The sequence below is a fragment of the Takifugu rubripes genome, chromosome 9 (assembly GCF_901000725.2).
Source record: "Takifugu rubripes chromosome 9, fTakRub1.2, whole genome shotgun sequence".
Classification (NCBI taxonomy): domain Eukaryota; kingdom Metazoa; phylum Chordata; class Actinopteri; order Tetraodontiformes; family Tetraodontidae; genus Takifugu; species Takifugu rubripes.
In genome coordinates this window covers 12,681,894-12,695,427 of record NC_042293.1, presented here as the reverse complement: position 1 = coordinate 12,695,427, position 13,534 = coordinate 12,681,894, and the positions used below count along the sequence as shown (strand labels likewise).

Genomic DNA, 13,534 nt, shown 5'->3' with positions numbered 1-13,534 from the left:
CACCTTCATCCACAGACGCCCCTGAAAGACTCTGGTGTGTCATTTTGAAGGGGGGGGGGGGGGGGGGGGGGGGGTCCATTGCAAAGTGTTAATCAAATCAGGCGACGCATGGTGACGGTTGCCGCCGTCCTGGAGGATTGGAAACATGTGAGACTTGATCCAGCTTCAGTCTGATTACATCTGGAGGCGGCAGAAACACCAGCATATCCTCGCCCCCCCATCCCCACCCCCAGAAACGAGACCAAAATCCACAAATGTTCAAAATCTCACCTGTTGCTTTGCACGTCCGCTCACCCCGAGTTATCGCTCCTGTCTCCAGCAACAGTGAGATTAAGCGCGGCGTTGTTGTCAGGCTGCAGCTTCCTGGATTTATTTGACTAAGCCTCCACAACCCCCCCCTCCCCGTGAGGTCCAGTTTGGAACTCCAGGGTCACCGCGGTCAGCTTTTCTCCAACTACTCCCTCAAAATCCCCGAGTGCAGGTCAGCAGCCACTTCGATGGAAAATTGTCTGGAACGAGTCTAAAAGGGCAACTTTGCCCGACGTTCATAAATCCTACGGTCCCTAAAGTAAACCACGCAAGACAGGATTTCTGATAACAACAAAGTTTATTTTATGATACACCGCCTACATTATCATAAATAAACATTAAAAATCCTTACCCACATAACCACTATCATTTCTGTCCATTGTGGAAGAGCTGCCCGATAATGAATAAGATGTGACCCGGATTAAAATACAGTAGAACTCGTGTCCTCACGTCACACCTGCAAAATATCACCTTTGTTCTGCTATAAAAAGTTGAATGTATCGATTTAGAAAAATATCAAAATAGAAATTAATTCATTATCCGTCGTGCGAATGCACCACCCCCAATGTGTCAAAAAAATAAAAAGAAGGAACGGATTAAATTTTTCCGTGCGCGTCTTCAATGCAGATCTGCCACGTGTGTTCAGTGAAGTGGGCTATGTGGGTGCACGGCAACAGCCAATCCCGCTACAGGACTGAAGGATCGGAGTCTATATATTAAAGGAGAGAGAAAGAAAATAAAAAGGAAAACAAAAACAGAGCCAACGAATAAAACAAAAGTATGTAAACCCAAATGGACACACCGAGAAAAATCAACAATTCCGACCTCAATCCGCCATTTGAGCTCTCGTTAGGAGTAACTGTCAAAGAAACATTCGATACTTGGAATTATATGGGTAATAGTTTGACAAGTCGGCAGCACGCGTCTTGATTACATTATAGTGAGCAGAATTTGATTACTTGACTTAAGGTGAAGCCCCACGTGTGCGTGAAGATTACGGCGTGGACCTGAAAGCGGGTCAATTTCCTCATGCAGTGGCAGAACCTGATTACATCACGTCTCCTCATTTAAGAATAATAAAAAAAAAAACAACAAACAGTTGAATCAACCTGAGCACCATGGAAACAACGAATCACTACCTAAGTCTATAAACTAATGAGCCGATTCGGATTTGATAAGAGAACCACGATGTTCTGGTGATGGCGGGAGAAAGTTGGAGGGCGCTAAGTGCTAACAGTGTCCAGGCACTTTAACGGGAAATAAAACAAAAACAAAAATAAAAACCTGCCTGGCACAGAGTGTTAGGAGCTACAGTATGACCCTCGAAGACTACAACCATGCATGGAGTTAGCTGGTCTCTCCGTTCTGCACTTGTTTCTACACACAGTGGTTAAATACACACAAGACACAAAACAATTCACAGATTTTAAAAAAAATCAACATTAAAAGGAGTCTCTTCCGACTGCCACAAGAGCTACGCAGAAGTTACTGCTTCCTCTTGGAGGGGGGGTGGGGGGGGGGGTTGAAGTCCAAACAGGGAAAAAGAAATCAGTCCAATTAAATCTTTGTCCAACTATGTAGATAAAAACGAGGTGAGAGCGAAGTTTACCGCTTGAATTATGCTGCGTTTGTGGTAGGGAGGTGGCGTGGGCAACGGGGGAGACTGGACAGGTCTTTACTTGCCAGTCTTGGCGGCGCCGCTGCCGGCGATGCCCAAGTAGTCGGCGGCGTTGCTGACGACGCCCTGGAGCGGGACCACGACGCTGTCCAGGAGACCTTTGAGGGTGTCGATGTGACCTGCATCCAGGTTCTGGTACGCGTAGTAGAGGGAGACGGCCACCACGATGAGGACGAGGAGCTTCAGCAGGAGAGAGAGGACGCCTCTCCGGGCCGGTGCTTTTTTGGAGGAGACCGCGCCGGCCCCCCGGGAGAGAGACTCAGAGTACGAGCGGCTCTCGGTCAGGACCGTGCGCTGCACGTTGGACTCGTTCAGCCAGTATTCGGTGGGTTTCAGCGGTCTGCCAGCTGCACCGCGGATGGGACGCCTGCAGGACGCACTGTTCGGGAAACAATTGAATTATTTTATAGAACGGACACACACACACACACGAGCATGACTATGTTCACGAGAGAGAGGGGCAGCCTCGCCAACGTTTGCTAGTGCCACAAGGGATCCACGTGCCATCGTTATTGATTACCTGATGCCTGTCGGTGTGCTAATTTCGTTAGCGAGGATATCTTCAACAACGCTGTCGCTGGCCTTCTTTGGCGTTTCCTCCACCGAATACTGAAGCAATCACGACAAATGAAGAGAATAAGCACGGGTTCAAATCGCATTAGTGGGTCCGAGCGTGGAGGGGGGGGGGGAAACGGGGCCTCACTTTAGTTTGTCGTCTGCTGCTGGTTCTGACGGTCACCGGGGGCTTCCCTCTGCTCCTCACCGGCCTCTCCACCACAGGAACTGGCTCCGCGTCAGGAGCGGCGAGGTCCTCTGAAGTATAAAAGCAAGGGCATCGTAACCAAGCCAGGAGACCCAAACTCATCGACCCATCTCGATGTTCGGCCGCAGCTCACCGTCTTCCTTGTCGCTGTACTGGTCGGAGTTTGTGTTGCCGTTCTGGTTGCTGTCTGCCTTGGGGAGGACGGTGACCTCTGCAGGGGCTTCAGCTCCAGGAGGCTGGTCTAAAAGCTTCTGCAGCTTCCTCTCATATAACTTGCGGGTGGAGGCTGAATGGATATTTAAAAAAAAGTCCAAAATATTACACAGTTTGCAATTTAATGTAAAATCTATTTATTTTTGACCTATTGTTTTTGTTTAAAAATCACCTTATGTGATAGGAATACTAATTGACTTGCTCATAAACTGGAAAATGCAACTTTTAATCAGTTTAAACGGGAAAAAAAAACACACACGTAATTTGCATCTGCAACTCATGCAAACCCGGTTCGGGCCCTTACCAACAATGGGCCCCGTGTCCACGCCATATTTCGCCAGCTGTTGTCTCAAATCTTCATCAGTGAGATCTGTCACCTCTTCCTCCTCCTCTTCCTCCGCCCGGGGCTTATCTGTCTTCTTGGTTGCTTTCTGCGGGAAAAATGTTCGAATTCAGGTCAAAAGTGCACTTTGGTGCGCACACACGCACGCAGAAACACACACACACACACACACACTCACTCTTCCAGAGCGACTTTTGTTGGCCACCACCGGGGCGGGCAGGTCCTCGTCGCTGGAGAAGGTGTCCACGGGCGGGTTCTTCTTGCTGTTCTGCGCGGTCAGGTTCTTCAAATAAAGCTGCACGTACACTTCTTTCTTGTGCTCTCCGCTGGGAAGCGGAACATTGTTGGCTACCAGCTCATTCTTCAGCTTATCTTTCGTCAGAACCGACGGATCATCGAGAAATTCTGCCATGATGAACTTGAAGGGGGGTAAAAAAAAGAAAGAAGAGGACGATGTCGAGCTTCTCTTCCGCTTGTAGCTGGAGGAAATTAGCGCGCTCGCTCGGCGGCTACAAACAAAAACACCGGGAACGTGATGGAATACTGTTGTCAAACACGAGTGGCGCCTACCCGCCGCCGATTCAATTAGCCCCACCGACCAGATTTACTCAGATAAACGCTCAGATGGGCTCCCCAGCGCAGTAAATAAAATAAAAAGAGTGATTTCAAATTTTTCGACACCGGATGAACGCGGGACTCCGCGGTAAAATTGGCGCAAACAGCGACAACGACTGAGTGTAATATGACTGAATTAGCTTAGCTTCCAAGCGCTCCGCTTGCTTCTGTCCGCCCCGCGGCTGCAACAGGGCCACAGAACAAACGCTCCTTCTATTGGTCGGAACGCCCCAGTAAGGGCTGCTCTGATTGGTTCGCTCAGATTCGCCCATTCTCAGGCCGCCGCCACAAAGAAACAGCAGGTTTCGGTTCCCCCCCCCAGACAACTCCTTTACATTTGAACATAAATGCCTTTCTGGAGGAGTTTACTTCTTTGTTGCTTTGCTCTTACACGTTCCAATATAAATGCATACATAAATGTGGTTTTTAAACAAATTGGAGGACTATAGTTGGGTGGAAACTCTATTAAAAGCCCTTAATAGCACATTTATGATTACTTCCAGGGAACGTGTTAACTTTGGTTTATTTGCTATCGGAAATATTGTTTCATAACGGGTAATATATTGTCATGATGTCAAAAATCGTTTTCCGTATTATATAACGTGCCATATATAGACAAATGAAAGTAATTTAGATGAAGTCTGACCCTTCAACGGAAGAGGGCAGCATCAGCCACGCTACATAAATAGAAACGAATCTTTTCTTATTTTTTTGTTATGTCAAAGCCATTATAGCCGCAGGGCCGAAATCATAACGTTTGTTATGCAAAATCAATAAAATACCATTAGATTTCATTGTACAACCTCGAAACTGTCTTTATTTAATTTGTTTTGTCTGTTTTTGAGACTTTAACAACTCAAATACAGTATATGGGGTAAAATGTAGGTTTTGCGGTGGAAAGCAGTGCTGAACTAAAGAACCATGTGCTATTTCTTTGCAGTTGACATTTGTCTTTAGCTTTAAAGTACATAAGAGCCGCTGGACTCCGCGGGCGACTCTGTGAATCAAAATCGATATTTAAAACACAACATTCAAATATTTCAAAACCAATTTTAGTTTAGTAATGGGACATTAAATGTTTGACACTTTATTGAGGAAAAACATTAGCCTTAAGACCTTTCTTATGATTATTTTTAGTGGCTCATGGATTGGAGGACATGGATGAAAAAGGCATTGGGCCTCTTGGAAAAGTTGAACAATCAACTGGATAAATCATACATAATAAAGATCTAAACGCCTCTATGCAGTATTTTCTGCCTTCTTAAAAGCACAAGCTGACATTTGGTATCAGACCCTGACATATAAGCAAACATTAGAGGTCTGTAAGGTTGTTCAGTGTTTCCTAATTCTAATTAACCGTGCCACAAACGCCGCTGCACGGCCAAGCAGCAGCGTGAGAGGATAAATATTCCACCCTGAAGCTGAGGGATGAAGCAGGGATGAAGCAGAATGGCAGCCAGCGCTGTGTTCAAGGACAACCGCACAATTTGCCACGATGGCTGATTTGGCTTGAGACGAGGCCTAACTACGTGGTGACGCTCCCGCCTCCCGCCGTGGCGACAGTGGTTTGAGGTGGCATCGTGTGGCTCACCGCTTCTCCAAAGCTGCCGTTCTGGGGCTGCTGCAGAAACCGAGCAATCGATCCACACATCAGCTCCAAACCGCGAGAAAACACGGCGCGTTAAGTGAAGTTCAGCTTTTCCATGGTGGATCTTGCCAGTGGAGTGTATGCATAAAAATGTTGAGCCCTTGAGAAACACCTCTTAAGCTTTCTTTGTATGTAATTTATACAGAAAATAAGCCATGGGCCAAGAATCATAGAGAGCGCCTCTTTAAGCATAACAGTCACGGCCCCTGAAAAATGATCAAAGCAGACTTTTTAATCGTTCCCCCCTTTTCTTCCCCCAGAATAAGTTAATTTAAAATAGAATAGCTCCTCTCGATTTTGAGCAGTTGGTGCGAGCAGTAAATAACTTTGAGACGCATCTGAGACCAAAAGGACTAATGGGAAGGGGAAAGCCGCGTACTCAAGGAACATTGTGCTGACGTTTGAGTTGCTGAGGGGTCGAGGCGTGTTGGAAAAGGAGGCACATCTCGAACACAATTTCAAAAACGTGCACAAGTGTGGCTTTCTGATCACTTCGAAGAATGTTCGGGACCGACTCCTCGCTTGAGTTTATCTTGGATTTTTTAGCATTTCTAAATCCCAATTGAGCCGACCGCAGAAGTAGCTAAGGAAAAGTCAACATTAACCACCCGGAGAATGTCTGATCCAATTCCACTGACACAACAAAACATACTTGTAAAATTAATCAAAGTTATTCAATTTCAGCAGAACGTATGATCACAGTCCTGTCATCTCATGGGCGTTCATCTGCTGCTCGGTCCAGATTTATATAATAACCAAACAGTCGGCTGTATATAATAATGATGTCGTTTTAATTGTGGGCGAAGGTTTATTTTGCTTTGCAAAATGCACGTTTAGGATTTTTATGCCTGCAAAGAAAAAAAAAAGCGCTTTTCCTGCACGACCTGTAGTCCTCGGAGGATGTTTTTATTCAGCGCCAGGCTAATTTAGATTAAGTCCTGGGCAGTTTCCTGTGCAAAAAGGAGGATAGGATGCGGGCAGCAGAGGCTGAGCCTTGTGTGTCCTGGCCTTAGTACAACGGGCTGCGCTCACACAGTATATTTTCATTTGTTGTCAATCCAAACTCCACTCAAAGGGCAGCAGGAGGAAAAATGAGACCATCCCTGCTCCTCCACAATCCACATTTAGCCACCTGTATTCCTCAAATTTGCATAATTGTGATTATTTTGAACCTTCCTGTTTTATTTGGCCCCCCCGAGCGTGAAGACACGGCTACGCTGTCCTTGGCCAACTCCAGACAAATACTACTGTGTGTGAAACTTTATGCTTTGAATGGAGAATGTCCGTGCGGTCTCCGCGTTGGGTCACAGACGGGGAAACTTGTATGCAAAGTAAACATATAGGCTGCATTATGTAATGTAAGGTATACATGTAATACACTCACAAATTTAATCTGGACCTTGTGAGCAGAGTTTAGCCTGCTATAATTGGCATTTTATTGCCAGAAATGAGAGTGAAATTACATAACCGGCACATTTTAAATGACTTTAGAACATTGTAAGTGGATATATATATACTGTATATATATACTCTCTGTTTAATAGGCCTGAACAAATTAGAGCGTGAAATGTAACAAACCACAAAAAAAAAAGAAGAAAAATCCTCGTAATCCTTCACTGCCTATACGACCTGCTGGAGTTCCCCCTCATATATTCACAGAGGAGAAGGAGACTAGGAGATTCCCATTTGATCTATGGATTCAAGTTTGGACGTAGAAAATATCTTTCTCTGGCTGTGATAAACCTTTTTTTGTCGCCCTCTTTTGCTGTGCACACTTGTCTGCTACGTCTCTATAGCTGACTTCTACGTCCTCCTAAAGCAGCAACTGATTAATGTCCAGGTGAAAAAAATTCTAAACCTTTGTGCTCCCACATGCAGCAGCTCCAGACTAGATCTGGATTTCTCTGAAGATTTTCACGATCACGGCTTTACTGCAGCGTCACTGTCAGGACTCAGTAAATTAGCCAAATTTGAAATTTTCCAGGCATCTAATTCTTTATTTTTTTTATTGGTAGACTTTCTGGATCAGAAACTTTCTATTACACATTCACACCAGCTTGGTTTACTAAGTGGAAGTGGCTTTATAATATGGCAGACAGGGATTGGGGGCTATGACTTTGTGGAAATTTTTGCATTGGGCAGTGTGTTAAGCCTTTTCAGAGTTCTCCACACACGTCTCAGCATGTTTATGAAAACAACTGTCACCAAAATTGTGCAACCAAAAGTATCTGAACACATTCTATTCCAATTTGTACAGCATTATTACAGGCAATAGATATTATCTTAATACCCTCTTTAGTTTTTATGGAAACTTAAGGGTTTATGACATTAAATTAAAGAACCTTCTGTACATCAGCTTCTGTTTAACGATGGCCCTTTTACATAAATGGCCTGTTTTATTTTGTTTACCACTGCAGGTAAAACTATCCTGTACCTGACATTTGCCCTGACAACCCGACCACAAATAAAAGCAGATGCTGGCTAACAAGGTTAGCCACATGAAAACTATAATTTCATGCAGATTAAAGGACATGTGCTAGCGAGCTACCGTCTGCCAAACACAATCATCAGACTTCCTCCTGCAGAAAAAAAACACCTCCACTGACCTGCAGCACAGACCCAGGTCTCCCATCAGCAACTCACTGCAATTTTATACTTTAACAGCTCAGGGAATTTCTTTTTGCCAAACACAACTTGCTAGATTAAAGTGTGTTAGCAAGGAAACAGTGACACACACGGCCTACAAAGTCAAATCCCTTTTACTTTGAAAGATTTCACTTTTGGTTCATCAACGGGTACCCCCCCCCCCCCCCCATCAAAACTCAACATGGGTGAACCGAATGGCCGATGGCTTGCGCCGAAAAATAAGGGCGACCTCATGCAGGTGACTGCCAAACTCTTGAGTTAACAGGAAAGAAATATTTCCGTGCTTGACTTGGCCGAAACTCTTTACAGACCTCTGCTTAGTTTTTTCTTTCAACATGGCTGAACACAGGTACTGGACCGGTATTGGAGCAGCCAGGGTCGTCTGAAAAGCCTCCTGTGATGTGTCCGTCGTGACACAGCCATTCCCGGAGATGCCTGAGCCCTGAGCTCACAGGCTCCGCCCTCAGGCGAGGAGTCACCCTTCGGGAGGGTCAGCATTAACCATACATAATCACCCAGAGGGAGACAGTCAACAGAAACTCATAAGTGGAAGTGCCAGATGAGGAGGCACGCCAGCGGCCTAGTGTGTTCAGCGTTTTATTGCAATCGTTGGCAGCGCTCGAGCTCAATCTTCATTTAAGTACCAGAGAGGAAGGGGAGCGTATTTTATAAAGGCTGACAACAGGAGACCTCTGAGGGGACCTCTGTGTGAGGCGCTTCCATAGCTTGACACAAATGTTTGTAATTTCCGTGCTGATCCTTCTGGTGTCGAGTTGTTTTAAGTAATAGCTCTCAGACGTCGTGCCTTCTGCTGGCGGCGTTCATTCCCCCCAAAACCTGCCGATACGATCTTATTTATTCAATCCTGAAACTCAAACCTTTCAGGCCTCATGCGGCATAAATGGGCCTGTCGACCTACATCAGGGCTTTTTAAATGGGCGCGCCATGTGGAAGAACACTTGTTGTCGTGCTTGCGCTCCAGCCAGGAGGTGGGCTTGACGGACCAGCTCATGCGGCATGCGGCAGTTTTGGGTCACAAACGACGGTGCCGCCTGTGTCAGCGGTAGAGGGCAACTGCGTCAAAGTCTGCTGCATTTGGCTCTTTTCTCACCCCCCTGGCTTCCACCGTCAACGTATCCAGCTGTGGTACAATAATTTGACACCTCTTAAGCAGCCGGACCCCGTAGCATGACAACCGCTGCTTTGTTTTATGTTCCCTTAGATTTTGCAGGCAGTCAAAAATTACGGTCAGCAACATCTAAACTGTACTTTTATCCACTTTGGACGGTGACCCCTCCCGATTCCCTTCAATCTCCCTTATCCCCCCGCCTTTCCTATGGGGGATTTAACGTACACTTTGTGGTAACCTTGCTAAGTTATCAATTTTTTTCTACGTCCTCCAACACTGAATAAAGACTTGTTTCTCTGCGCCTGCTTGTTACAACTTCAAGGACAGCTCCCTCCATCTGGCATTAAGTATTCCTGGTGCCAGTGTCGGGTTAACTGACACTCCTGCACTTAAACTAATGGCAGCGAGCAGTCGTCTCCCATGAGGTGCTCACCTTGGAAAAAAAATCACCCGGCTCCCTCATCCTCAATCATAGTGTTGCTCTCGCCACCCACTGAATGAAACCATGGGCATGAAAAGAGGGATTGTTTCACGATTCAGGCATATGCGAGGGCAAATGAAAACATGTAATACGCATGTCCTGTCTTAGATTCGCCCTCCTCCCAAGTTCAATGAGACGCCGAGAGGCATGCAAACACAGAAAAAGGCAGAGTCGGCAAATCGTCATTTTCGTTTGGAAGGAAACGTGCAACCTGATTTCTTAAGCAAATGACGCAAAAGCGCTCGAGAATTAAACACTCGGACGAGGGGAGAGTAGTTCCCAGAAACTGATCCGAGGTAGGAAGGTGGAGACCCCGTTGCAGTTTCAGGCTGACTTCCTCTAATTTACTAATTTGACCCTGCACTGCATGAAACGTTTTCAGATCCCTCTCGCATTATAGCTAAAATGTCTATTACGGGACATATTACCGAGTCCTCAGGTTCAACACATTTCTCTTGGCCTCTTGGCGGTGGCGTGCTCTCAGAGACACCGGTGAGCCCAGGGCAGAGTGAAGCGCCTTCAGAGCCGTTACCTGTCCCACTCTGAGCCGCTGTCATCGATAAACACCTAAAATGCTTTTAAGAATGAAGGTTTCTCAGTTTGTTGCTAAATATAGGTCCGCCTGGTGGGAGGTAGCGGGTTTCTGAGCCACTTTCAACAAAGATGAGCCCCAGGTCCAGTCCAGAACCCAGCTGGTGGCGGCTGCCGGTGGTCTGCCTTTCTCTTATGCACCGGCTCTTAAGTAAACACTCGAGTCCTGCGGTCAGTTACAGCATGGCAACCAGCTAAAGGACCCACTGTGCTGGTGCACACAGCAAAGGTGTGTTGTCTCCCCCGGCCCACTCCTCGTCGTCACAGAGGCCTCGGCAGGGGTCGGGGCCCAGCGACAGACCTTGATGTGTGATCCCAGAATCCTGCTGGGAACTCCTGGTGGGGGCAATGTTTCACTTCACCTCCACCGGACCCCAGTGATGGACGTTTTTTTCCGTCTGAAAGTTCAGATTAATAACAACATTGTGTCGGTCCACGGCACTTACATAACGCTAATTCATTGTTTTTACACTTCAAGTTCCATTTTAATCAATACCGGGTTGTTTAGCAGGTTTTTATTGCAGCGTTTGCGTTGTTAATTCCAGGGTTTGAGCAGATTCGTAGAGGAACGGGACACCGGCGGCGGCCATTGTTGACGTAGTTTTGACACTTTGATAGAATAAGTGGTTGATTTAAACAGATGAACTTTTATAAACATCATTCAATTGCCGAACATGTTGAAGAATAACAGAGAGGAATATCAGTTTCTCACAGGAAATATCTGAAGCCTGAATGTTTTTATCAGCGGGACAACCTTTCCTGGGTAATACACCATTAATCATCAGGATCATATCCAATAAAGTGCCAGATTAATCAACACAAAGGAAGGTCCACAGCTCCAGACCTCTTCCACTGAGGAAAATAAGGGGCAACAGGTAGGCCTTTATCCATTCAGCTCAGTTCTTATGTTACACCCCTACTGTACATGGAGATCATAATTTAAGGAGCCTCAGTGGCTACCTGTTAGGACCACAGGGGTGGCAAATAGCGGGGCTGTGGCTTTCTGAGCTTCTTAGCGGTGCGAGCAGACGGATTTACGGTAACTCTCAGACAAGCGTTCACAGCTTGGACTCTTGGCACGGGTTGGATATTGTCCCTGGCTGAGCATCAAACCCGCTAAGCCCCGGGTCCAAAAGTACCTACACAAAACCCAGGGATGTTTGAATGATAAATCGCCGACATTTAGCGGCATAACAAAAAAATATCGCCCTTGCTGGGGATATCGGCTTTAATTTTAATTCAGGGGGAGCGTGCACGCTGGGTGGCTGGATTTACCAGAGATGGGCTCCCGGTTTAATTGAAAAACTCTTTCTTTTTCAGGTTAGGATGTGAGCTTTCCTGCTAATTCAGCACAGGTGCAATGGTAGAAGGCAATTACAGCGTAAGAGGTGCAACGATTGCTGGAGGGGGCGATATTGAATGTCAACCATAATTTGAAGTGCAAGTTATCTTTGAGTTCACGTCCCGGGCCGTTTCACGGTGTAACTGGACTCGTGCAGCGGCACTTCTGGTTTTGATAAAAGCATAAGTAGCTCAATTAAATCTTCTGTTTGATGGTAATAACGGCTTCAACAGGCAATACATCTGATATGTTGGAATGAGTCGACGTAAATTTTATTTATACAGCCTAAAATTACCATCACAATTTGCCTTGATGGGCTTTTCTAAATAATATACATATTAGCAGGGGAAAAATGTGCAAGAAACCTCAGGAGGGGGGATCCCTACCTCCCCCAAAACAGGCAGATGGGTGGACAGAACTACAGAATTTCAGTCACCAGGTCGACTCCAAACATTAATGAAACCCTTAAAATTGCTTTTTACATGATAAAAATGTGCCACAAAAGGTACAGCTGGGTGTTTCCTTACATTCTCAGGGCCCAGCTTCAAATGGATGGATCATTATTTCCATACAGAAATGTGTGAAATCTAGGGATATGTTTTTAAAGTATTTATAAAGCTCAACCAAAGAGACGGAAAAAACATGTTTGCATTAGCATCACACGCGCTACACTATCCTCGCCACACAAAGTGGCTGGATTAGTGTTTTTTTACACTTTGCTTGGTGCTCGGAGGCTGTCAGACCTCAAATTCTGAGTCCTTGAGTGTTTATTTATGTACATGCCTGAATTATGAATAACACAGTTGACTTTTCGTCGGTGACGGACAATAAACACTAAAAATGACTGCCTCTCTCATCTTCTGACTGGTATCCATGTAAAAAAAAAAAAACCCATCACATTCCCCAGTGCTACATTTATTGGCTGAATATTTCAATGTGCTTTATAAACCAAAGGACTGAATTTAAGGTCAGAGAGGATGCACGGAGCCAAACAAACCACCCACCACAGTGTCGGGGAGAAAAAAGAGCCACGGAGCTAATATTAGGGAGAAGACTGATTACAGCGCTACTATTGGGTTTTGGCATTGATTTTGCTCTGAAGTGAACGCCCTCAGCACTTCGTGCCCTCAATCCTCAATGGCACACTACAAGAAATGATGAAGAGCCAGACCAAACATGCCAACGCGGACCACAGGGTTGCTCACAGCCCTTGCACATTCTTTGGAAGCTGAAACGCGACCCAGTCCTATTTTTCAGCAGCCTGTCAGACCGAGTGTGATGCGGAGATGTAAACTAGGAGGGAAAACTGTTGTCACCTTTCTATAGCTCTGGCTGGTTTTTCTTTTTCTTCTTCGTGACTTACAAGATGGTAACCGCTGATGCCCAAGTGAGAGCTGATGGGCGGTTTACCGGCGTGCTGGCAGCCCCTGCGGATATGGGAAACAAAAAAAAAGAAAGAAGTTCTCACAGCATCAGCACTGGACAAATGGAAATTAGTTTATTGGTGAAAGCGCGCAGGTTGATGGACACACTCGGCTGAAGCAATAAGTGCGGTAACCACACGCATTAGGGCACATGAAGCCATATGTGAGACTAAAACTGAAGTGACAACATAATGATTTGGGGTGAATTCAATGTAAATCTTTGCAGCAGCTTGAGTCCAGCTGCGTGTGAGAGGCTCAAAAACACCGCTGTCTTGCTCCATTTCTGAAAACACGACTTTTCGCTCTTTCTTCTGCCCGTACAGTCTTTGTTGGACGGCACCGTCAGACACTT

At 45.9% G+C, this 13,534-nt stretch overlaps 1 protein-coding gene across 1 annotated transcript; it reads right to left on the bottom strand.

Annotated features, from left to right (window-relative positions):
- Positions 1-588: 588 nt before the first annotated feature.
- Positions 589-4,133, bottom strand: tmpob (thymopoietin b). The gene is made up of 6 exons (XM_003967643.3): positions 3,485-4,133; positions 3,268-3,394; positions 2,884-3,036; positions 2,691-2,800; positions 2,508-2,596; positions 589-2,366 (listed from the first exon to the last, which is right to left on the bottom strand). Exons 1-6 carry the CDS (start codon positions 3,716-3,718, stop codon positions 1,985-1,987), a joined length of 1,095 nt encoding a protein of 364 aa, XP_003967692.2. The 5' UTR covers positions 3,719-4,133; the 3' UTR covers positions 589-1,984.
- Between the last annotated feature and the right edge of the window lie 9,401 nt (positions 4,134-13,534).